Source organism: Astatotilapia calliptera, chromosome 13 (assembly GCF_964374335.1).
Source record: "Astatotilapia calliptera chromosome 13, fAstCal68.1, whole genome shotgun sequence".
In the NCBI taxonomy this organism is placed as follows: domain Eukaryota; kingdom Metazoa; phylum Chordata; class Actinopteri; order Cichliformes; family Cichlidae; genus Astatotilapia; species Astatotilapia calliptera.
Window position 1 is genome coordinate 6,879,250 of NC_137434.1, and position 24,283 is coordinate 6,903,532.

Genomic DNA, 24,283 nt, shown 5'->3' on the forward strand with positions numbered 1-24,283 from the left:
GGAGTGCTGATTAACGATGACATCTTCTCCTCTGCACGCTTTCACATTCAAAGCCAACATTAAAAAGAAACAAACCTTCTTTTGCAAACCTCTCCAACCACATTAGCAGCTCCTATGGTAATAGCTATGCGGTAAGTTTTTCGGTACAAGTGCTATGTCAACACATTTAAAGCTCTTTCTGCATTGTTACTGATATACTGACAATTAGCCTTGGGCATTGGGTAGACTTAAGTGTATGGATGAATGCATGCATGTATTTAAACATAAGAAAGAGACGAGCACGGAGGCGAGCCTGTCACTTCTTTCAGACGTCTTTTCATCCAGGCGTTGCTCATGCTCTTGTGCTCAGGGCAATATGACAGACCCTTTAATCTGCTCTGGTAGAGACGACACAGCTTTGTAGAGAGATAGACATGTTTTTCCTCTGGCTGTGGGCTCGTTCACAGGGCTCAGCTGAGAAGGGTTTCTCCACTGTTCCTCCACTGCTTCAGTTTCTCTGAAGGGATTGAGGGACTTGATGAAGACACGCTTCATTCTAACCCTGACAAGGACTGCAGTGGTCTGTTTTGGCACAGTATTAATTGTGCGGCTCAGTTGGTGTAATTTGCAAGTGCATAATGTTACTGATAAGCTCCAGGATGTTCAGTGGCTGCCTTGTTTCATTCTTTGCGAGTTTTCCATTGGAGCCAGTATTCTAGTACATTATTGATTAAAGTAGCAAATCCGTTGTGAAGTTGAGTGCTGTATGTGCTTTGCATTGTTGACTGTTTCAGTTATTATCATCACCATGTGTGTTTTCTCTGAATTGCCTATTACCTGCTTACTTGAATGCATGTCATTGGCAATATTCCCCCAGTTAGTGCTAATTATTATTTGCTTTGAACATGCTGTGTGTTTTCTGTGCCCCGTGCAGCAGCTCTAATGATCAGCCTCCATCAAAGGCTGTGAAAAGGGCAACCGTTACCCCATCCTCGATAGCCGCTGTCAGGAGAGGGAAGAGAGAAGTTTGCCTGAACAGCTGTCTCGATCTGAATGGAAACTTCCGCCCGTCCAGTCCTGTTGCTGGGGATTTTTGGGAAGAAACCAAGGCCCAGTCCTGTCATGCAGAAAATAGGACTGTACTCGAGGATGTCAGATTGAGTTCAGAGCAAAATCAGCACTGCATCAGTGAAGGTAGGAGAAAGATTTGGTTGTTGACCTCTATCTCTTTTTTATTGGAGAGTTCTCACAGTCGGTTATATTTTGGATCCGTTTCTGAAATGCATAGGCTGAACTGGATGAACAAGTCAAATAAAAGTGCTCCCTCTCAGGCTCTGAGCATCACCTGTTTGAGCCCGCAGACTGAGGTTTTCATCTTCAGCTGTGAGTGATTGAGCCAGCCATGATTTCCTTTGAGATACATTTAAATTCAGCATATAATCTGATTTTAAAAATGGCATGTGAGGAAGATGGGATTGTTTAAGTTACAAACCTGCTCCCATAAATAGATTAGGGATTAGGAGACATTACTGCTGCTTACAGGAAATGTTGCTTTTTCACTTGCTCAAGTACAAGTAAAATAAACTTGTAACTAAGTACTATGTGCAAGTGCTGCATTGTAACACAGTACAACAAGCGCAGTACTTTTTTTTTCTTCTTAACTAAGTAGATGAAGGGATTTGATATTCGTGCAGATTCTGTCCTGTTTTTAGATATCAAACTCCACCCTCTCTGTGATGTTTTGGTATATTTCTATCGCCTTGGCTGCTGACTGCAGTCATGAGGGCCATTGCCGGCTGTTGGATGCTGTTCTTAAGTTTGCGCCTCATTCAGAAGGGTCCAAGGCGTGCTAGCAAACTTGCAAAGGCTTTTTTTTTCTTCTCCCTTTTCTCTGAAACTCATTCCCGGTCAGTGACTTTCACACAAACACACACTTGGGTCTGTTTTTGTCATTACTGAAGTATGTTAGACATGGGCTGTCTTGATTACAGACAGGCTCTGAACAGATACTTGAAATTTAAAAAAAAGGATAGTGACTGAACTGTGAATTGGTTTAAGGGCATCTGTTAAACAGTAAGTGCATTGTGCAGCCACGAGAGGGTTAGCAACAAACACCCTCAGCGCCACCCTTGGATCTCTCCCTCTCTCTCTCTGTCTCTCTGTTTACTTCACAAATCCAGTTTGCCTTTTTTATACTCTCCATGTGATCCAATCCCTCTCTCTCTCTCTCTCTCTCTTCTGTCTTTATTTACAGTTCCAGGCGTGAACGCTGACAGTTCAGACTTGGGGGTCATGGAAGGAAGAGGTCATTCAGTGGGGGGCAGCGATGAAAGCCCCTCTGAAGCTGAGGTTCTATCAGAGAGAGAGGAAAGGCTTACAGGAGCCCACGATGAGCAGATGAGCCCAGACTGCTCCGAGGACATGGAGGACAGCGACTCCGTGGCGTCTGAGCGGCTTCTCTCCTCCGGTTTCAGAGCAGAGGGTCTTGGCCTCATTTCGAGCCCGGACTGGGCCTTGGCCTTCTTCGGCGAAGAGTGCTTTAGTCCCGATGTGATCCAGTATGCAGGGAATCTGGGACAGCACACAGGATCGCCATGTCTGGACGTAAAAGCACAGGTGGGTAAAGCTACGATGGCCACCGCCTCTGAATCATCCCTGACCTTAACCCTGAGCGTTTGAACGAACGGGAGATGCCATGATTTATTTATCACCTTTTCATGCCGCTTACATTAAATGTGTATGTATTAAATGTTATGCAATTTCAATGGATTATTCTATAAATTCATGTAAATGCAAATGTTTTATCGCTTTTTTAAGGCATTTGAAAAAAACTAATAAATACAGTCTTCTGTGCCCTGAGCCGAGATAAGTTATTTCCATCAAAATATCCTCGAAGTTAAAGTTTAAATCGTTTTGGTTGTGCTGCTTGAGGTTGAAATCGAGTGCTTCTCTGTTTCATTCAGCTCCTCACCTGGTCGAGTTTTTTGATTAAGCGTGGGACTTATTTTCCTATCTGTAATGAAGTGGGGCACGGTCAGGCTTTGGGGTAAATAGGACGAGAACATGTGGGGGACTTTAGGGTAATTGGCATATTATTCTCTCCAAACTGGATCTGAATATTAATATGTTGAACTTAGCCCCTCAGCAGAGAAAGTTATTATCATTTGCAAAAGAATATTAATGAATCATCCTTGTGTTTGAGCGCTTTGATGGCACCACTGCTCCTTCTGAAGGTTTGCGTGAAAGCTAATAAACGTACCTTAAGAGCTGCGATGCTGCGACTTCTTACTCAGTTCACTTCAAAAGAGCTGTTGCTTTCTGTTGCCACGGTGAAGAGAGGACAAAAAAAAAAAAAAACACTGGCCCATACACACTTAAAACGCCCGACGGCTTCTTTCAGCAGAAGGCATGTGGTGCAGTTTTAGGGCCTTTGTATGATTCTGTGTGATTTCCTTTGAACAGGAACTGCAGCAGCAGCTTGTAATTGAAACAAGGAATCTAAAGAAAACAAGAAATTTCTACCAGAAGTTGATTCAACAAGAGAGGAAAAACAAAGGTTGGGTGCTCGTTTTAACACGCCGCAGGAGTATGAAAATGGCAAAATGCTGTGTTTCTGATACAGCATGTAAAGACTGTGTGTGTGTATTGTACCTTTATTGTATTCCAAAGGTCCTGAGAGCAAGCCAATGCTCTTTAAACTCAAGTCACAGCTCGAGGAACTCAGGTCCAAAGTAGCCTTCTTGGATAGTGTGAAGAAATACCTCGAGGTACAGAAGCTTACCCAAAAATCTTATGCATCATACTTAACAACCCAGTTCTTGTAAGCTTGATAGAATTTCTTTCATTTCCACAGATTCTCAGTGTGGATCAGTGGGGTTTGGAGCTTTCGTTGCTCCCCGCTTTGGCTGTCTGTGAACTCGAGTCGTTGGACCTCGAGTCCTCAGAGGACATTTCAGTCTTGAGTTTTGGTACCAGCAAAGGGAAGAGCACTCTGCAGGCTGGATCTTCTCTGGGCCTCATGGCATACCTCTACGCCAGGTACATTTGATTGAGGGTCGATTTTCTTTTCTTTTCTTTTTTTCTAGTCAAGTTTTACAGTGCTGTGATCCAGGTCATAGGCTGAGTTATTTAACCTTCCGTCTGCTTTTTATGTGTCCAACAAAGGGATTTTACAGAGTCAAAAGAGTGTATTCACTTACAACGGGAAACTTAAGAATATATTTGATGTTTTATTGATGTGTTTTTTTCTAAAATAAGGCCTTTATTACAGCTGGAATTTTTTATTTGCAGGGTATTTTTTCTCAGTAATGCTGACTAATTGTAAGGATGTCAGCATACTACACTTATATACTATATTGGCTGATAGGCAGCATACCTGCTAAACTTGAGGGCTTAAAAATTTGAACTAGGTACGAAACATTTGATCAAAAGGTGCAATTAGTTGAAACTGGAAGTGCAGTTTTTCTCTGATTTGCATTCTGGTTGGCTGTGAAGTCACGCTCCACAGTAATCAGCTGAGCTCACGTCCAGCCCTCAGCTGACGGCTCAGGTGATCCCCTTTTATTACCTCTAGGTGATATTATTGTAATTTATTATATTTTTGTTTGAGCCAATAAAGACTACACAAACTACAGCTTGTCCAAAAACTCAGAAGCCAGACTTTCCTCTATTTTAGCTTCGCTTCATTGGTTATTGGTTAATTGATTTGGGGATTTTTTTCTGTGAAATTTAAGGCCCTTTCTGGGCTCACACCAAGCTGTGTTTCAGCTCTCCTGACACCGTTTGCGCGTAACCTGAGGTCCTCAGCCGAAGCTCTTCTGGTCGTCCTGCAGTCTCAGCTGAGGTCCGAGAGCGATGGGGCTTCTTCTGTCAGGGCATGTGCGCTTTGAAGCGGTTTCCCTCCTTCCTGCATTTTTCGAGTTACCAGTTGTCTGATTGTTGTGACGATCATTTAAATGAGCGGCGTTATTGCACTGGGTGGGACATGTAACCATATCGTCAGTGGAATTAACCTCAAACAGCATCAGCTGTAAGATCTACAATAGCTTCTTAGCTCGGTCAGATAGCATTTGCAGTGTTTCTTCCACCTTTTTATCTTTCTGCTGTCTTCTCCTGTGCTTAAGAAACTTTTAAGGCTCTCAAACATCATCCTCCACACATCAAACTGTTTCCCCTTAGATCCCTCCAAGATTTTGGGGGCTTTATTGCCAGTAGTACAACTTACAGACAATTTTGGCATTTTTTTGTCCTCAACAATTGGCTCACAGATTTTAGCTTTTAATTTGCCTTAAAGTCAAAGTGCAGGTTCAGCTAAACACAGAGGGTCTTTATAAATTCCCATTTATCTGGCCGCTCACATGAGACCCACCACCACTGACAATGTTGTGATTTTAGTGACGTCACTGCTCCCTCACGTTGAAAGGAGTCGTTAAAGTAGCTTAGGGCACCTTGGAAGGATCTCTCCCTAAAATGCTTTGTGAAATTTACACATCTGTGTGGGAAAAGATCCAGATGTAGGACATGTAGGGTAACTCACATATAGCAGGAAGTTGCTTCAGAGTTCCTTCAACTTCACCTCTTGTATGTTATATTTGCCGGGTCTGGACGGTTTGCGAATGTTTTTATATTCCTTTCTGTATATTATGTATCTGTTCTACATATCGTGTTTCTTTTTTTTCTATATATCATGTTTCTAATAATGCCTTGTGTTGATTTCTAATTAGTGTCTCTATGATTGTTTTCATCACAGAAATGCAGCTGTGGAGGGCTACATCCAGCAGTTCCTGTATACGTATCGTTTCTTCTGCACTCCTGAGCAGTTACTGCAGTTCATAATGAATAAATTCATCTGTGCTGTAAGGTAAAGTACAACCAGCAGCTCAGGACGACAGAGGAACAGCTCTGAGCAGTGTGCAGTTCCAATTCTTCCAATAAATGACTAATCAAAATGTGGCACACGGTATGAAACACGTTACATGTGGGTTTTATTTCTTTTCCCATTTCAGGGAGGGACCTGATTTGTCAGGAGACAGTGAAAAGGTTTTCCATCGGAGTTTGCACTTGCTTCACTTCTGGATAACAGACTGCAGAACAGTGGACTTTGTGCCTAACTCCAGCCTCGTGGACGTGTTAGAAAAGTTCCTTAATACTGAGGTAGCCAGATATGTACACACTGTGTACAGCGCCATTCCTTTGAATGAAAAATATTCTCAAATATTCTCCATTTAATGCTTCCACAGGTGATTCCTGTAGACAGCCAAGGGGAAGCCTTGCTTATTGGTCTTCACAGCCCGCTGAGCATGAGTGCAGCAAGCCATCTGACAGGGAGCCTAATCAGCTTTGACGAAGTCGATGACTCTGGGTGTTTGCATTCATCTACTGAGGATCTTGGGAAAAAGGTCAATATTTACATTCTTGTTGTTGAGCCAAATTTCATCTTGATCTATTTTCCAATAAGATCAGATCCCTTAACAAGAAGTCTTTATTGCCCTAAACATGGCTTCCCAGATTTCTAAGCCTCTGTGTGAACTTTGCAGTGGAGGATCTCGCGAGTGGTGGAGCCCTCTGCATCCATGTCTAAAGAGAAGGCCTTCTCCATTGCTGTGGCTCTGCCCATGCCTTGTCACCGCTCCCTGATGGATGAGCTCTCCAGCACTTGCTTGCACAATGAAGAACGACTGCCCTTCAGCCAAAATGAGTACAGTGCACAGCACATAGCCCAACAGCTCACGCTCCTGCAGCAGGTAGCACACCATTTATGTGACTGGTACACCACCTAATGTTGTTATCATTTCAAGCCACTAGAGGGAGCCGTGTCTCTAAGAATTCACCAGCTTGTCATGTTGCATCTTGTATTTGTAACTCTTGTAATGCAGGAAATGTTCCAAGGATGCCATCCAGTTCATTTACTCAACTCCAGAATACAAGGAGTCAGGGACAAAGTCTCAACCCCGAACAAGTGAGTACAAAAGCTATAAAGCCTGCATTAGAGAGCCTCTGAAAGCCTCTGAAATAGCTTTCACAGCACCTTGGCAAACGATCAGAGGTCTCTGGCCCTCTATTATGAAAGGATTTTTAGGTGCAGAGCATTTGAATGTTTATGCACAATCACCCACAGCTGCTCAATTGTGCTGAGAAGTGTTGCCTGTGAAGGTCGCAGTGTATGATTAACATCATTTTCATACCCCATCAAACATTCAGTGACCTGTATAGAAAAACTGTTCAGCGTCCCCACTCACAGATTCACTTCATTTCTTTCTCTGCTGTTTCTTCCAGTCTTTATGCAGAGTGTGTGTTCCATATACAAACACCTGTTTGTACTTCTTCTCTGCACAGTACATGAAATACTAAAATTATCATATATCTATTTAACCATATGCATACTGAAGATTTTACTTATAAAGTTTCCATCAACACCTAGGTCTGCTCTACATTCTACTTATTGGAAGGTTGGTAGTTCGCTAACTGGCTACTACAATCTTTGGCAAGAAACTGAACCGCAGCTTGCTCCTGATGAGTTCATCAGAGTGTGAATGTGTGGGAAGCACACAGACGTTGGACGAGGGAGTTGGCAGGTTAAAGACAATTTAGTTGTGATACTGAGCTCAAACTAAACTGCCTAATCTTCACTGGCTCATTTTCCAGAATACACCTTTAGGTAGGGCTGCTCGATTATGGCAAAAATGATAATCACGATTATTTTCACTGAAATTGAGATCTCGAATATTTGACGATATTTATTTAACCCTTACGACCTACTATAGAACCAAGTCCGCCAGAGCTTATATTATTTTTTACATGTTGTAGTGCCATTTGTGGGAGCATCTCAAGTTGCTATACAACTGTTATAGCCCATATTTTAATAATATGTATGCATTAAGTCCATAGTAACTACATTAATTGCAAAAAAGTGCAATAAACTACAAAAAAATTGAAAATCATTTTTGTTTTGTTTTGTTTACATATATTTCTACTTGGAGAAATTTAAGAGGTTTATCCCTCAAAACTTTAAATACAATAAAGTTGCAAAAATAGTTTACACCAACAGGAAATTTATTTTGAGTGTCTTCATAGTTTTATTTTGGAGATACACCAATTTTGCAAATTTGCAAAGAAAACAGCAGGTGCATCAAAACAAACTATTTCCAGCAGTGCAATTCGAGTTCTAAGCATCCCAGAAACTATTCAGAAAAGTCAAACATGACCAGTATAGGCTTTTAAGGCCTACAAGTAAAAAACTACAACTTCCGCGAAAATGACGTCACTTCCGGTTTCGGCCAGGAAATTGCGGACATGCGATAGTGACATCTGTTTCACTGTGGGAAGTGTTAAGAACAGCTGGTCGGATCGGCAAAGCGTGTTTCTGGAATATTATGTTTTTGTTCCTGCAAGCGCTTTTTATGCAATTTTTGCAAAGCTTTATGTGGAAGGAAACCGTGACCGAGGACAAGCTGATGGCATCAGATGTAAGTACAACTCCTCCGGTTTCATATGCAAAACAAATTATTGCGCTAGCTTACACGGTTCAGGTTCTACAGGGATTTAAAAATAGTTACGCAAAACGGAGCGTGCTGCTCTGACCGGCTTTAAAGGGTTAACAATGACTTTAAAAAATAATATAAAATAGTGTGCAACACCACTGAAGTTTTTTTTTACCTCTCTTTTCAACCAACGGCAGTCACTCTCCTCTCCAAATAACTTCTGCTTAGCTTTCCGAGCTTCCCTCGGGTCCTCTTAATCAGCGGTCTCCAACCTTTTTTGCGCCACGGACCGTTTATGCCCCACAATATTTTCACGGACCGGTGTTGTGCCAAAAAGTGATTGTCTGCCAAAAACTGATTTCCGGTATTTGCCAAAAAGCGATTGCTCATATTTAAAGTGCTATAAGTAACTTGTTGGGCTATAATATGTTAAACATATGTCAAATGCATCCCTTATGGATGACATAAAGACACAAAAATAAAGTTCTATCTTATCTTATCTTAATCGGCTCAGTCATTTTTAATGATCGTTGAAAGTCCAGATCGTAATCGTGATTAAAATTCGATTCATTGAGCAGCCCTACCTTTAGGTCAACATATCCTCCAGTGTCAAAGGTCTTTGGATCCACCTTGGACAATACTTTACTGCACACAGTAGTGTTTCACTTTCAATCTGCTTCCACCCACACTTCTACAGCTTTTCCTTTTGCTTTAGGAAGAAGGGTAAATAAAAGATTAAATGACAGAAAATTTCCTGTTTTTCATATCTGCTATGGAATTTTTTTTACAGTCCATCCATGGCAAGAATTATTTTCTGCGAATTAACAAATTCTTCATTTTTATAAATACAACACACTTTGAGCAATGAGCTCCCGGGACATTTTCTGCAATTACACATTTACGACGGAAAAAACCTGTTTAGTTAAATGTTTTTACACTGACAGAAAGAGGAGTTTCACTGGTGTGGCCCACTTAATATCACAGTGGGCAGTATGTGGCCCACCATGAAAAATGAGTTTGACATCCCTGAACTAGACTCTGTGAAACAGTTTAAATCACAACTCTAAACCCACCTGTAGCAATCATTTCTGTGGGCTCTCACAACGCTTGACCTGAGCGTTCATCACAGTTAAACTTTGACTGAATGGTATGCATGTGGCTAGTTCTGCTTTTATAGTCGAACAGAATTTAAAGAAAGTCAAGATTTTAGATTTTAGTGAGTTTAAATTTGGCAGAAAAACGCTGTTACTGCTTTACAAAAGACACAAACAAAGAGGAGCTATGAATAACTGTGGGCTTCACTGTGTATCAAATGTAAATTGTGCAGTTATGTCTTGTAGTGTGTGGGTGGGACGACTCTTCAGGTGACATCTAGAAAAACATGAAAGGTCCAGGTGAATGCCAGATAAACAAAGTATAATATTTTCCACAAGTGGAAGTACCCATCACAGCTTCCCTGGAAAAATACAAAATTTGAAAATCTAAAGATGTTCTTTAATACATGGGATTTTTGGTGGGCGCTTACTTAGAGCCATAAAATCCAGTGAAGATTTTCCGACATCTCACGCTCTCCTAACAGAAATGTGTCGCAGCATATTCCACCAGCAGAGGGGAGCAGTGGGCTTGCACGTGAGGGGCCAGCTTCAGAGAGCTACCTTCAGCGGCTGCTCACGTACGCTGATAGTGTCACTAACTGGATCTCTGCTGAAATAGTCATCTGCGACTCTGTCAAGGTGAGAGGACTCATAACTCGGTGGGAGTTTATTCCCCGGTGAGAATAAAAGGGAGTCATCGCTGTCACAGCGCGGGCTTTGATTTCTCACGTGAACTCTGGTGTCAGTCACAGGCTGAAAGTAGCTTCTTTATTTAACTGTTTAATAAGTCTCACAAAAAGCCGAGCAAACCAATAAGAATACATCTTGAGAACACACTAGATGTTCAGCTGTTTTAGGACTTATCCGTGCACTTTGGAGCATTTTTCACACCGTTATGACAAATACTCTGACTATTTAAAGAGCACTTAAACTATCTTTGCACTTCCTCACCTCAGCTTTACCTCATTCTTTCAGTTATTTGTGTTGCTTATGATTTCTATGACAAGGACAACAGCTTTCATTGCTTCCCAAAAAAGCAGCTCCTGGACAAATGTGGATTCACTCCTACTGATTTAAGCTGTCCTCATAAAGGAGCTTCAAGTGCAGCTCTCAGATGAACACTTTCCACACACTTTAAATAATTTTCACATTGATATCTTTTTCAAGAAAGCAGATGAGTAATAGATAAAACATAGTGTCCACAAAGCACTTTGACATGTAACATTTTTCATATATTGCCAGTGTACGTGTGTATTAATGCAGCCTGAGAGAGCTGCGTGATTTTAGCATTTTGCTTTGTCTGCCTTTTTTTGTTTTGTTTATTTTTGTTTCTCTTGCAATCTCTCCTCCCCTGCAGAAACAAGTTGCTCTGCTGACCAAGTATCTGTGGATAGGAAAGCACTGCTACGAATCGAGGAACTTTTCCACGGCCATGCAGGTCCTCGGAGGTCTGGAGAACGTGATTGTCAGGCAATTACCGGTAAGGCTCCGTGGCAATGCTTTCCTCCTCACACAAGTTTGTGCAATAACTTGCTGCCCCTCAAGCTAAATGTTTCCCTCTACTGCGAGAAGGTTTGGATGGTGTTTAATTCGTTTCACAAATAAAAAAATTCAAATTAATCTATTCAAATAAGATGTAGGAAGAACAAACACAGCGAGGAAGAATGTGCCCCCCACCCCCCCACTCTGAAAAGCAGTGATTAAAAAAAACAACAAAAAAAACAGAGTTGGGGAAAATAGGAGAAATTTCCATATATCCATCTGCAGGGAGGTGCCGTTCACTGAGTGTTGCTATATGGAAGCTGCTGTTTTGGTAATGATTAATAAAACTACTGTTGCCTTTGCCAACAGGCGTGGAAACATCTGTCGTCCAAGGTGTGTGAGATTCTGGAGGAGCTACGAGCTGTGCAGGTGTGTGCGTGTGTGTGTGTTTGAGCATGAGCACACACGGATGGTGTTTGTAACTGAAGGCTAGGATGGCCACATATTGTGAAACTGGGCTGCAGGGCAAACAAATCAATAGAAAAACAGCTTCGAGCTACTTTCCCGGGTGTCGTGTGCTTACAGCTGGTTCTCCTGCTCCAAGTTGCTCAAAAAAACCCAAAAAACCTGACACATTACACAAAATGAAACACTTGCCGACTTCTCTATTTTAGCTGTAATAGTTTGTAGGATAAATTGCGTGGCCTATTGACTATGAAATGTCCAAAGGGTTGACTTTTTTTTTCTTTTTAATCTTCCGAGGCTCTCGCTATCACCTCTGCACTGGACTCCATCAAGTATCTTTGACCTGATTTTCTCTGCCAGTAAGAGCGTATTTATTCACTGTGTGGATGTATTGCTTCCTAATCAGGTTTTTCTGAAGAGTGATGATCTGTGTCTTATGGGAGGTGAACATACAACAAAGAAGCCCACGCTGCCCTCAGCCCACATCCTGGCTATGCACGTGCAGCAGCTAGAGATCGGAGCTTTCACTCTCACCACCGGGGCTTACAAATGGACCAAACTGAGGTACGCTGTGTCTGATGTATGGTATAGTATTTATGGTACTATCTTGCTAGCCTGCTCACCTTTGGATTTTTATCGTAAATAATAAAAACAGTGTCGGATGTGAGGCATGACCACTGAATGCCCCCCTCCCCCCCACACGCACTCTACTTCTGTAGGTAGCCTGAGCTTCTTATATAATATTACGCAACAGTATATTTCTAACTAACAAGGCAGCATATTCAGGCTCTCTTGACAGGTACTTTCTTTAAAGATAGAACATGTTTTGGGGTCAAGAAAGAAGTCAAATGTAAAGTGTCAGATGTGACATATTTGCGATATTAATATCCCCATATGTCAGTGTAATCTCCTAAATTTTGCAATGCAAACGAAGGCAGAAAATTTTTAAGTGCAATTTAAAGATAAAAGACACGTTATTAAAGTTTGACCTTATTTAACCTTGAAGAAAACCTCTGAGGTCTGAAGTCATGTGATATGTAGAATCCCAACATACATAATTCCCTACTTGTCTACATGTTGTGTTACAAACAATGGCAGTAAAACAGATAGTTTTAAAAAGCTCTGCATAGCATTTCTATCACTTTGACTTTCTCAGCCTACTGACCTTGAAGGAGAGGTCAGAGGTCAAACACAATATCTTAAGTCTTCATGCAATACTTTCTATATGATGACAATACACACCACAGTGGTAAATGTCATAGTAGTTCTAAGTTATATGACTTTCTGTCCATCTTCGACCAATAGGGTTAGGGTAAATCACTAAGCTGACCTTGAAGATCTTGGTGACCTCACTTTACACCACTACAAGGTTTTATCAGAAGTCATTCAAAACTTGTTGAGCTGTTGTGTTTAGAGACAGAATGAAACACGCGCTCACAGAAGCTGCCAAATAACATGAGCACCTTGGCGAAGGTAAAAATTAAAATAGTGGTGAGGTAACACTTGGCAAACACATTAAGTGAAAGTATGCTTTTGTTACTACTGATGATAAAACGTTCCTTCCGTCTCATTTCATAGATGCTAATATGGAGTAATATAACAGCAAGCATGGCTAATTATGTGTACACACATTAGAAAAACACACATGCCAACACATTCTGAGCAGTCATCATGAGGACTGCTAACTAATGACTGCCAGTAACGAACGGCAAGTTGTGCCGGTCGAATATTTGTTGAAACGTGGAATCAAAGTGATGACAAGCAGCCAAAGTCCTACATGTGCATAATTCTCCTTATCAAGATCCCCACAAAAATATCACTAGGAATCATAAAGTGTTATTATACTGCATGCTGGAATTTGCACTAATGTCAGAGTTAAAGGAGTGATGCTGTTCAAACATGCATACAGCCAGTAAAGTTAGCTTGCTACCTGTCCCTGGAGTAACCTAAAGTATGAATAGTTGGTGCCATTAACTTAAAATGAGCTCAGGCCTCATATTCTGTGAATCCATCTACAACAAAGTCAGCCAGCAGGAAGCATTTTCCTGTGTCCTTCTCCTTCGTTCCAATATGGCTGACCAGATGCTGAGGTCACAACACGTGGCGGCTGGATGGTAATGGCACAGCTGTTGAATTCGAGGTGTCGGTTAGGGTAGCGCTAGCACCAGATGGCGCCTGTGGGATGGCGTTTGATTGGAAGAAAAGGTTTCGGGCCAGATGCTGAGAGGTGACGCAGTGTAGCCAGATGCTGGGGTCACGAGCATGTCTAGCAGAGACAGCTGGTTACTGTGGACCCTGGGCTATCCCTGCTCTCTAAACCAGGTCGCAGGCAAAGCTAAGAATGCTGCTTACAAGAAAAAAACACCACCTAGGTATTCTTATAATGGTGTCACTGTTACTTTGTTGTGTCTCCCCATTTCATGTTGTGCTCATCCTCATCGTTCCGTCACTGGTTGTAGGAGCATAGCAAAGGTTGTGAGTCAGGTCCATGCCTTCCAAGAGGCCGTGTACCCTTACAGCCCAGACCGGGACCTGCAGGGCTACCTTCGCCGCCGCATCGCCCGGTTCACCACCTCGGACATCCACCTCTTGGCCGCCAACAGCGATGCCAACTTCCAGCAGTCGAGCGAGCGCCAGACACGGAGGATCCAGGACACACTGAGGAGGGTTAAGGCCACCTTCCAGTGAGACATGCTTTCACAGCCCGGCGTTAGAGGTCAACACCTGGATATGTACGAGCCAAAAAGTGAGGCGCCATGTCCAGACCACAGTGCGCAGACACTCCCTGGTCCCTGACTGGAAAATATTTTCTGATATCAATTGACTGTTTGTCAAAAACACCTTAACTTTAGTCAGTAATATAGAATCTGAGGTGAACTTAGCTAAAAGCTCTGTGTATGAACAGGTTCTGCTGTTGTTCCCACATGCTTGATTTTCATGTTAGCATTTTTTTCCTATAAACCAACAGGAGTAGTGGGTAATCTTTTCTTCCTCAGCTAATACTGACATTCTTCTTCTGTAATTTAGCTGTTAAAACCTGTATGTAAGCATATCTGGACTAAACATGGCAGCTGTACAATGCTTGTCCAACACCAAGATCGGATTAAAAAAGTGAGTTACTGTGCGAGGGCCTAAAACACAAAAAGCCAAAGGTTCTTTATATAGCAGTGTAGTAATATGATCAATTATAAGATATTTAGAATATGCACCATTAAGCAAAATATCAGCTGATATGTGAGGAGCCTTAAGGGGAACTTCCAAAATGACCTTTTTTGGCACCTTTTGGAAGCATTTGTAAAGATTTTATTTCTGCAAATATTTTTGTTTTATACAGAAACATTAGAAATCCTCTCACTAGTTTCCTCATACCAGTAGTTTGGTTTTCACTTAAATCTCCCGACAACTAACTAACTGACTGTTACAGCTTCACCGATTCTTAACTCTTAATTTAGCGCCGTCGTGAGGTCAGGTTTGTTTCATTAATACTTCAGCTCTGGATGTCACACTTATTAAGTCCCGGGGCACATACGGTATAATTTGATCTTCAATGAGTACAATTTTCACGTCATAACCTTTATTAAAAAAAAAAGCTTTTCCACACTAAGTAAAGCTGTCATCATCCTTTAATTACAATTTACAGATAAGAGCAGATCTATGAAGTCGAAAAAACTTTTGTAACTTGTGGTTCTTTTATGATTCAAATAATTTTTCTAGATATAAAACTGCTTTTTCATTTTCTGATACATTTTTACTACAGTGGAGTTATGCTAGCACTGCATGAACACACCAGGGATACTAGTGCATTTTAATAAAAGCAGAAAGAAGAAGTCATTAATGAATTCACAGCTATTTCTATACTTTGGACTGCAGTGGAGCCTCTGGCAGCAAGTTCTGGTTGCATGCTTGACATTTCTGCTTTGAGTTTAGAGCAGACTAAGAAAACTTTGTGTTTACATCTAACTCAAATTTAACAACACATTAAACTTTGAGCGTAAAATGTGGCTTGCAAACTTTAACACTAGCAGCAGTGTCATTGTGAGCATGTTGGACTGCTGACGTTAGCATTTACCACAAAGCATCGATGTGTTGTGATTGTTATAAGAACTGGACGCTGGATTCAAAGACAGTTCCTCCTCAGCAGCAATTAACATGCCTGTCAGCCCATAAGACAAAAAGACACTATTTTCAGGTAAATGATGTCGTCGTGTCACTTCTTTGGGATTTTTATTTTAACCAGAACTGCTCTGGCTACAGTGTTAATCAAATTCTCTTCATTATGATTTTTATTGATCTCAGCTCGATGATTAAACCACAAAGACGGTCTCCGCAGTTTCAATCTTTTAATAGGTACAGTAAGAAAATGCTGCTGTAGTTGAGCACTCAGTGATGCCAACGTCATCAAAAAGTTTCAGAATCTCTGGAAAGCAGTGAGCACTGAGCGGGAACTTTTTCCTGTTTCGATTGACACGGCATTTAATTTAGACGCTGTTAATGTCATTGGAAATGCAGTTCCTCAAAATGTTCTCGGTTCCTTGGAACTTGTGGGAGATCCAAGTTCTGTTCTGAAGGGAATTCATATGGTTTTCTACACAAACGTGACTGAAATGACTGTGAAAACATAATGAAAGAGAGAACTGTGATTCTGCACAAATAGCAGTCACAATGTAAAGTGAATGCGAGATTATTGAGGACTCCATTATTTCAGCTGATATTGTGCGTACACGGTGCATATTCCAAAATGATTAAAGGCCCGCGTTTCATTATATCACCACACAGCAAAACCTGCAGAGCATGAGTAATTGCATCAGAGGAAAGTAGTGGAGGTAAATAGGTTGCAAACTTTGAATCCAGCCATGTCAGTCATTCAAGTGAAATAAAGCACGATTATTTCTTTTCTTTTTTCCTTTTTAAAGTTCAACACAGAGGTGGTACGAGATTAAGTGGCACAGTTTGGCTCCAGTTGTCCCCGCAGAGGGAAGGCTCGCTTCAGATCCAAAAATGTGTTTCTGATTGATCACCTTATTTTTTTGTATGAAAAATCCTTTCTAGCTATTATGAGATTTCTCTTATCCAGTATTGCAGCGGGCCCATCCACTGCTCCTTCACAGTCAGCAGATCTCAACCTAATTGAGGGGACATTGCAGTCTGATGCATTCTCCAAAACACCAAAAGAGGGGATGGTCTTTGGGGGAATGGTTTTCCATCCCTCCAGTAGCTTTCCAGACACCTGAAAAATCAATGCCAAGGAGCACTGAAGATATTCCTGTGACACATGGTGGGTGAACACCTTTCTAAAACACTTGATGTTGTTTTTCCTCTCGCTGGTCACAAGCCTATAGCTTCTATTTGTTTACCAATTAGGATTTGAAATAAGAATTACATGACTAGATTGATAAATTAAAATATAATAATCCCATTTAAACAGCACCATGTGTAGTAATTGCATTCATTAAGAATAGCGTGTGGTGAAATGCAGAAAGACACGCTCACAGTCGTGACAAAAACTTGCCATTACCGAGCAAATGATGGAACATAATGAGATGTCGGCATGCAAAATGTTACTCGAGGAATGATGTTCAGCCTGTGTCTGCTGTCTGTTCTCGCACGCGGTGAAACCCAGCGTGGAGATGGAATGTGACGTGCTATGACGATTTGCTTAATATGGCCAAATAAATGAGATTTTATAAACCTTCTCTTGCCAGAGCTCATTATTGTCAGACAACATCCGTGATAGATTGGCCGTATGGCAGGTTAGAGTGCTGTTGTATCAGGCAGAGAGCTGTTGCTTGGGTTTCCCTCTTCCTGCAGTTTACAGGATTAAAATGTCATTTATAGTGTGGGGAGTTATATTATGATGGCTACACTAAGTTTTAAGCTGGAGTAAACCTTCTGACCACAATCTGCTTTTACATTTTTATATTACTCACCAAGCAAGCGTGCCTATCTGCACTGCACATACTGTAAATCATACTGATAACAGCCGTCATTTCAGCCATTTTTTGATCTTAGTAAAAGCTAATATGTGAGATGAATGTGCAGAAATCAGACGACTGTAGAAGTAAAGCTCAGTTTTCCCTCCAACTAGGTGTTTCATATAAATATGAAATGACTGTACACAGCACTGAAATAACTCCTAAAAAACGAAATGTTTCATGTTTTGTGCTCCATTAATTTTGGCAGAAAGTCATTCACTGGCAAATCAGTTTTTAGTATGCTATCCTGCAAACCGGAGGGCACTGAAATTCCATTTTAATCCTTTTTTTAGGCACAAATATTCAGATATTTATGAGCATCCTTTGTGATGAACTGTGTCCTACAGCTGTTGTCTCTGACATCTCGTATGGACGTCTGGGGATATCGGAAACATGTCATCCGTTCAAAGCAAATCTAAAATAAGCTCAGTGGGATTTTAAGCATGCAAGAGACTGTGGTGGAGTGTAAGACTGAGGCATAATTTAGGGGTGCTCAGACTTCATACATCTGCTTTACATTTAACTGAAAAAAAATTCTCACTTTTTACTCTATTTAGGATTTTCCAGTAAAAAAAAATCCCAGTAATAGGATATATGGTTCAGTAACACACTGCAGCCCACCTATTACCCACTGGGTAATTGGGCAATAGAGTGTGTTATGGGTAGTTAAACAGTTATTCCACCAGTGATCCAGGGTCTGATGACTAAAGGCTTCATTTAAACCAGAAGGTCCTAAATGCCTTTATTTCCTGTGTGAGTTTTTTTAAACAAAGATTGATGCTCCAGCTGCTCAAGAATAAACTAAACCAGCTGAGTGACTTTATCCAAGCTAGTGACCCACTAAGAAAAAAAAATGAATACAGTCAGTGCGGCTGTTGCTCTGGGACACACAGAGGCAGAGCTGAGGAAACAGGCTCAGCGTGCAGGCGAGGTCCCGGGCCTTTTTCATTGTTATCTGACGCGATCGGGGCGCATCTTCAAAGCTGAGGAGATAAAGAGACCGCAAAGACTGAATGGACTCCTGCCTTCACAACGACAGATTGCCGATAAAGGAGACAACTAGGACCAGCCTCTTATCTGCTTTGTTATATAACTAAACGATCAGTTTAGCGGCATTGTCACCGAGCTGCTGCCTGTGGAGATATCTCAGCAGAGAGCCAGTCCCACAGGTTTGGCGCTTTCTCTCGGAAAGCTGTCTGTCTGGTTATTTGGCACCTAGCTGACATGACGCAGGACTGTCATTCTTCAACTACTAGATAGTAGACTACACCAGCGAGTAAAAGCGTATCCTACTGGAAAGCGTTTGGATAGTAAACACCCTTTAGAAGTACTTATTTTTATATTTAATATCTATGTGTGGGGATCAGTTGAATTCTTTTCTCTGGGCCTGTTCGCCCTCTCCACAGCTTCCTCGCAGCTTGTTTTGGCATATTTGCATGTGAACGAGGCGACAATCGGCCTTAATTGTGTTGCTACTGTAATGCCTTTGATCTGTAATGTTTGAAGTGCCTGTGCCAAGCGCTGGTTCTTGGGTAACTGGCGCCAGCGCTGGCCGGGGTATCAAACACATGTCAATATGAAACCACTGGAGACCATTGTGTTCTCCATCTGATTGCAGTGGGAGCTTGAGGGTTACAGGCACAAATGTGACGAGAGCGTTAGAAATGGCTCCCCAAATTTAGGTGCTGCCCACACCATCTTGTTTGTTAAATGTTGCTTTCTGCCTGGTTACTATCAGACGTCTCTTAGGGAATTATTGTTTACGCTTCCATCGTGTTAGCAAACTGGATAAGCAGGGAGCTCAGAGGCCCAGCCTGTGATTTCAAATGGAACTGTCATGAGAAATTGAGCAAATACACCTTTCCTCCTTAACAAAGCACCATAACTGTTTATGTTTTGCGCATAAAATTGTCAGAAACAGCTACTAAGTATAACTGAAAATGTACACAATTTGTTTTAACAGTCTTTCCATTTTTATTACTTTATATCGTTTATATTCATGTTTTCATTTTCTTCAGAAACTACTTAACTGAAAGTAATAAAGACCCACTTACACAAATATCAGTATCGAAATATACTTTAGTGCAGAATAATTATAATGTGCGTAATATAATTATCACTAAAGTGTGGGAAGCGGTTTGGGTTAACTGTCATAATTTAAAGAGAATTGGGCAACTTCAGATTCCATGTGCTGTAAAAGTAATAAAAAAGGGTTCCAAAATGTAACAATGTTTAATCACCTAAAGTGAAAGTTGCTAAAGCTCATACACTGTGAATCCTGACTTAATGAATCTAATGGTATTATCTAAAAGGAAAACTGAGCTGTAGCTTAGTCTACTGTCTTCACGCGCAGCAACCTGATTTAGCGCCAAAATGCCTGTTAGAAACAACATGGGTCCTTTAATGTTTGTTTTTTTCAGCTGAAATATTAACAAAATATCATCCATGTAAGCAACTATATTTATACAAGTAGCAAATGCTGAAATATCATTTTGAGTGAGGCTCCTAATTTCACTTTGAGTTCAGAGAAATGCAAGGACTCAAAACAGACTAGACGGCGCCAGGTCTTGACACACTCACAGGATATGTAAAGTCATTATCCCACAATCATCGGAATCGATCAGGCATTAACAAGGGTCCCTACATATGCAAATACGATTAGGGGCTGACCCCCAATAAAAGCCGACCGTGGCCAGCACAGGCCCTCTCAAACTTGGCGGATTTACATGTCACAGCTCCACTGTGAACATGGTGAAATACTTTTCTGTGGACTGGCTGGCCCAGAACCATCACAATAACATTCAGGGGCACTGTGCTGACATGGACACGACCCTTACCTGCAAACCTCACATTCCCTGCATGGTGCAGCCAAGCCCACCGCCCACTGGCAAAGGTTACCTGCAGATAAAGTCCAAAGCAGTTAAACGCTTCGAACACTCGGGGCCAGCGGAGAGCTGCGGGGCCGAGGACTCAACACTGTGCTCGCCACTGGATTCATCAAGCTGCACCCCACCGAGTAAGTACCCAACATCTCCAGGCTTTAAACAGCATAGTCGAGCTTTACGCAGAAGATGAGTTTGTAACGGTTTTCCTTCTTTTAGTTTGTGACGTCAGCGAGTACCTCTGCGGGTATGAGAGCGACCGGGTTTCCCCGGATAGACTCTCCGTGGACGAGGGGAACGAGGGGAGAAAAGACGCGGGACCCCAACGCCGAGTTCGCACAAAGTTTTCGTCCGAGCAGATCAAAAAACTGGAACGGATATTCATCAAACAGAAATATTTGGATTCCGGGGAGAGAGAGAAGACGGCACAAAAGCTGAACCTCACAGAAACTCAGGTGAGACGCGCCAGTAAACTCTTTGACATTTTGGATTTATGAAGACGCAGACATCTCCAATTTGCTCAGTGCTGCGGATGCTGACTGAACTGTTTTTGTTTTTTGTTGTGTCAGGTGAGGACCTGGTTTCAGAACCGAAGGATGAAGCTGAAACGGGAATTCCAAGACTATTTCACTCCCCCAGTCCCGCCGGTCATTTTTCAGCCTCTGTCTCCGGTTCAGTACCACAGCATGGCTGGACATCTACCCCATTACTCTCCTACGGGCCATCCCTTTTACTCATTACCTGTCCCGCAGTTGCTCCACCATCAGCACATGCCTCCTCACTACCCTCATCGAACAATGATACACCACCCACATTTCTACTGAGGAACTGTCACTTTAGAGACTTCTCTTTACACAAATGAGCCGAAGATGCGCAATCAAAGTTGTTTTTTTTTTATTTGTGTGATTTTAAATATCTGTGTACAATGAAAAGTTTTTGTATGTAATTAAAGAAACATCTATTTATTTTTAATAAATTTATCCTTTAAGCTTCAGCAGTTGACTTCTTTGTTTTTTCTATCTCTGTCCAGATTATAAGGATTAAGCTGATGATACATCTTTATTGCAGTATTAATTCCACATAAATAGCTCATCCTGTCTTTCATCATAAAGGAGGGCGGGTCTGGAAGGACTCAATGACAAAAGGGGGCTAAAGGTCACATCGCATCACTGTATCTCCTCTGATTTGACCATATACACAAATAACAATAGATTAAATCAGGATTCCACAACGTGTCCTGGAAACCCTAAATGACGTCACTTTCTTCAATTAAAGACTGAACATGTTTGTCCCCACTACTGCACTTCAAATGCAAGGTAACGGGGAGATCATGGTTAACAATTAGTCCTAATTAGGCCTCTCATTGAAGAGTTTACACTTACCACTGGGGCTCCGACCTGGCTCCAGAGAGTCTGGAGCTTTGTGTGGCCAAGGAATCTAGAGGTTAAAACCTGATTGTGTGATGACATCTGGAGATAGTGAGCTCGATTCGAAACTAGTCTGAGATAATTCAATGAGGGGGTCGAGGGCTCCTCTTTAAACTCGTAAATTTACGACAGTTTTTTTTTTCTCTTTTTGACATTTCAATTCATAACCCATGTTGTGTAAGAACGAAGGAATTCACTGGTTGATATAAACGTGCTATAAATGCTCAAATGTTTTGAATTAAGCTCGGCAAAAATGCAAAACAACAACCTGCAGGTTCCCTGCTGTGTGAGGTTTCAAGCTGGCCCGAGGCAAACATCTCAGTCAGCAAAGATCAAAGAAACTTTCTCACTTTCTGTCGATGTTCTCTGACTACAGTCACACACACACTCACCCGGTCCCACCCTGACAAAGGCATCATCACCAGGTTGCTCAATGCGCATACAACATGCGCTAAAGAGCCACCTACACCCTTGATCACCTGAAAAAATATAACAATATATGTGTGTGTGTGTGTGTGTGTGTGTGTGTGTGTGTGTGTGTGTGTGTGTGTGTGTGTGTGTGTGTGTTTTGATGGTTGATAAGTTGATGGTGGTGGTGGTGGGTAGTTGATGGAAACATTGCGTAACTGTATGTATTTTTCTTCTTGACCGAAGGCGGTTAAACAAGTCACACCTCCCACATTTATAGTTATTCTCATCGCATTTAGTGGCGGATACAGACATGATACTCTTTATGCAGACATCATTCAGTTTGAAATGCCAGGTAAATGAGAGTCAGACTCAGTGGCGCCAAGGCATCCCAGCACGACCTGAGAAAAAGTAGAATCCTGCCTCTATTAACCTCAATTACAACCGCCATCAAGTCCCCATTGTTCCTGTGAGATCGCTTTGCATATGCAAACAAAGAAGTGTGCCCCTCCTATATAGCGGCCAAGAGTCATCCATACAAACACATACTGCTTCAACCGCTGCTTCTATCCACTATGGCTAACTTTTCTGTTGAGTGCCTTGCCAGGAGTTATTATGAGGAGATGACTCCACGGACAAAGGATGCCGCGCTTCATTCGCGAGATCTCAGTGAAATCGTGGAATTTACAAAGGAATCAAGAAGTCGATACTCTGCAACATCGCCAAACAGTAAGTTCACAGATAAACCTTTTGTTTTAAGAGCTGCTGTTGATAGGGCCTTTGTGTGCGTATTGATTTTTGACTAAATGAATTCAACTTCTCATCTTTCTCCCCCCAGACAGATGCAACAATTCTTCTGGGTCCGAGAGTGAAGCGGGAGATGACAGCGAGGGGGAGGCCACCCAGCAGAGGAGACTCAGGACCAAGTTCACATCCGAACAAGTTAGCAAACTGGAGCATACTTTCAGCAAGCAGAAATACCTGGGTGCTACGCAGAGGAGGAAAATCGCCGAGGAGCTGAATCTTTCTGAAACCCAAGTATGTTACATGCATGCTTTCCTCAAGGCCTCCTCGGTGGCACTGCAAAGCTTTCCACAAGCACAAGCTGACAAAGACTTTTATTACTATGTTGCCATCTAGTTACCCGATGTAATTCAGTAAATGTAAATCTGTTTCAAAGACTATATAAACATCATAAAAAGTCCCTTTGCTTTGTGTTTGTGCGTAAAGGATAGTACCTTATGGCCTTTTTTGCATCTCACAGGTGAAAACGTGGTTCCAGAACAGGAGGATGAAACTAAAAAGGGAGGTCCAGGACAGAAGGACGGAGTTCCTGACAGTGCAGACCTCTCTTCTGCCTCCGATGCTGTTTCAGCACCCATTCCTCACCGGACAGCTCCCCGCCAGCTGCGGCTTCTACCCGCAACTGCACCCGCTCCCCGCACCTCTGCACCATCACCCCTCCCACCCCGTTCTTCTGCCGCCGCCAAACTACTTCTGAGCTCCCCAGAACTTTTATCCCCCAAATTCCTGTCTAGAATCTAGATATTCCTCCCCTCATTGCTCTCTCTAAAAGAGAGATTTTAAAAGTTGTGAATATAATTGCTTTTATTATGTCTGAAGCACTGCACTGGGAATGTTTTGATGTTGTAAGTATCATTCAAATAATGGAAATAAACTTGCTGCAAGTTTTTATGGTTTATGGCAAAAATAAAACAGAATTAAAGTCTTTAAACTGCTTGTGATGGGTTTTTTTCTGTTTTCGACTTCAGGTTCATAGATCGTCATTTTACATGCGCACACTTAAACAAGTAAAACACAAACCACGACCTTAAACATTCACATAGATTTTGGGCACATTTATGTAACATTTTAGAAGAATGTAAAATCATGAATAAAAGTTTGTAAATGAGAAGAGAGGTTAAAGGTTTGGCTAAACCCTGATAGATATCCGGGGGAGGGGTGAGACAGTGTGTCGTGTAGAAGCTGTTGTTTTCAGTTTGGATGAAAAGCACACAATAACAAAATGGTTGAATGTCACACAATTCAACCATCCTGTGTGTTGCCATTTATTTCAACAGGAACAAAGTGTGC

At 41.8% G+C, this 24,283-nt stretch overlaps 3 protein-coding genes across 3 annotated transcripts in view; all 3 read left to right on the forward strand.

Moving 5' to 3' along the window:
• Nucleotides 1–17,189, forward strand: part of kndc1 (kinase non-catalytic C-lobe domain containing 1) — a 49,465-nt gene extending 32,276 nt beyond the window's left edge. Inside the window, exons 17-31 of the mRNA XM_026189787.2 lie at nucleotides 914–1,173; nucleotides 2,234–2,595; nucleotides 3,442–3,535; nucleotides 3,649–3,746; nucleotides 3,833–4,017; nucleotides 5,729–5,839; nucleotides 5,985–6,132; nucleotides 6,219–6,377; nucleotides 6,516–6,722; nucleotides 6,855–6,937; nucleotides 10,039–10,192; nucleotides 10,911–11,033; nucleotides 11,405–11,464; nucleotides 11,907–12,064; nucleotides 13,960–17,189. Coding sequence (XP_026045572.2) covers nucleotides 914–1,173; nucleotides 2,234–2,595; nucleotides 3,442–3,535; nucleotides 3,649–3,746; nucleotides 3,833–4,017; nucleotides 5,729–5,839; nucleotides 5,985–6,132; nucleotides 6,219–6,377; nucleotides 6,516–6,722; nucleotides 6,855–6,937; nucleotides 10,039–10,192; nucleotides 10,911–11,033; nucleotides 11,405–11,464; nucleotides 11,907–12,064; nucleotides 13,960–14,188 — 2,431 coding nt within the window. The 3' untranslated portion in view covers nucleotides 14,189–17,189. The remainder of the gene's footprint in view (nucleotides 1–913; nucleotides 1,174–2,233; nucleotides 2,596–3,441; nucleotides 3,536–3,648; nucleotides 3,747–3,832; nucleotides 4,018–5,728; nucleotides 5,840–5,984; nucleotides 6,133–6,218; nucleotides 6,378–6,515; nucleotides 6,723–6,854; nucleotides 6,938–10,038; nucleotides 10,193–10,910; nucleotides 11,034–11,404; nucleotides 11,465–11,906; nucleotides 12,065–13,959) is intronic.
• A 2,949-nt stretch (nucleotides 17,190–20,138) lies between these two features.
• Nucleotides 20,139–21,348, forward strand: vox (ventral homeobox). The gene is made up of 3 exons (XM_026190721.2): nucleotides 20,139–20,488; nucleotides 20,574–20,809; nucleotides 20,924–21,348. The coding sequence occupies exons 1-3, from the start codon at nucleotides 20,221–20,223 to the stop codon at nucleotides 21,176–21,178; spliced, it is 759 nt and encodes a 252-aa protein (XP_026046506.1). The 5' UTR covers nucleotides 20,139–20,220; the 3' UTR covers nucleotides 21,179–21,348.
• A 1,247-nt stretch (nucleotides 21,349–22,595) lies between these two features.
• Nucleotides 22,596–23,924, forward strand: vent (ventral expressed homeobox). Its single transcript, XM_026190923.2, has 3 exons — nucleotides 22,596–22,918; nucleotides 23,028–23,227; nucleotides 23,454–23,924. The coding sequence occupies exons 1-3, from the start codon at nucleotides 22,765–22,767 to the stop codon at nucleotides 23,688–23,690; spliced, it is 591 nt and encodes a 196-aa protein (XP_026046708.1). The 5' UTR covers nucleotides 22,596–22,764; the 3' UTR covers nucleotides 23,691–23,924.
• The last annotated feature ends 359 nt before the right edge of the window (nucleotides 23,925–24,283 follow it).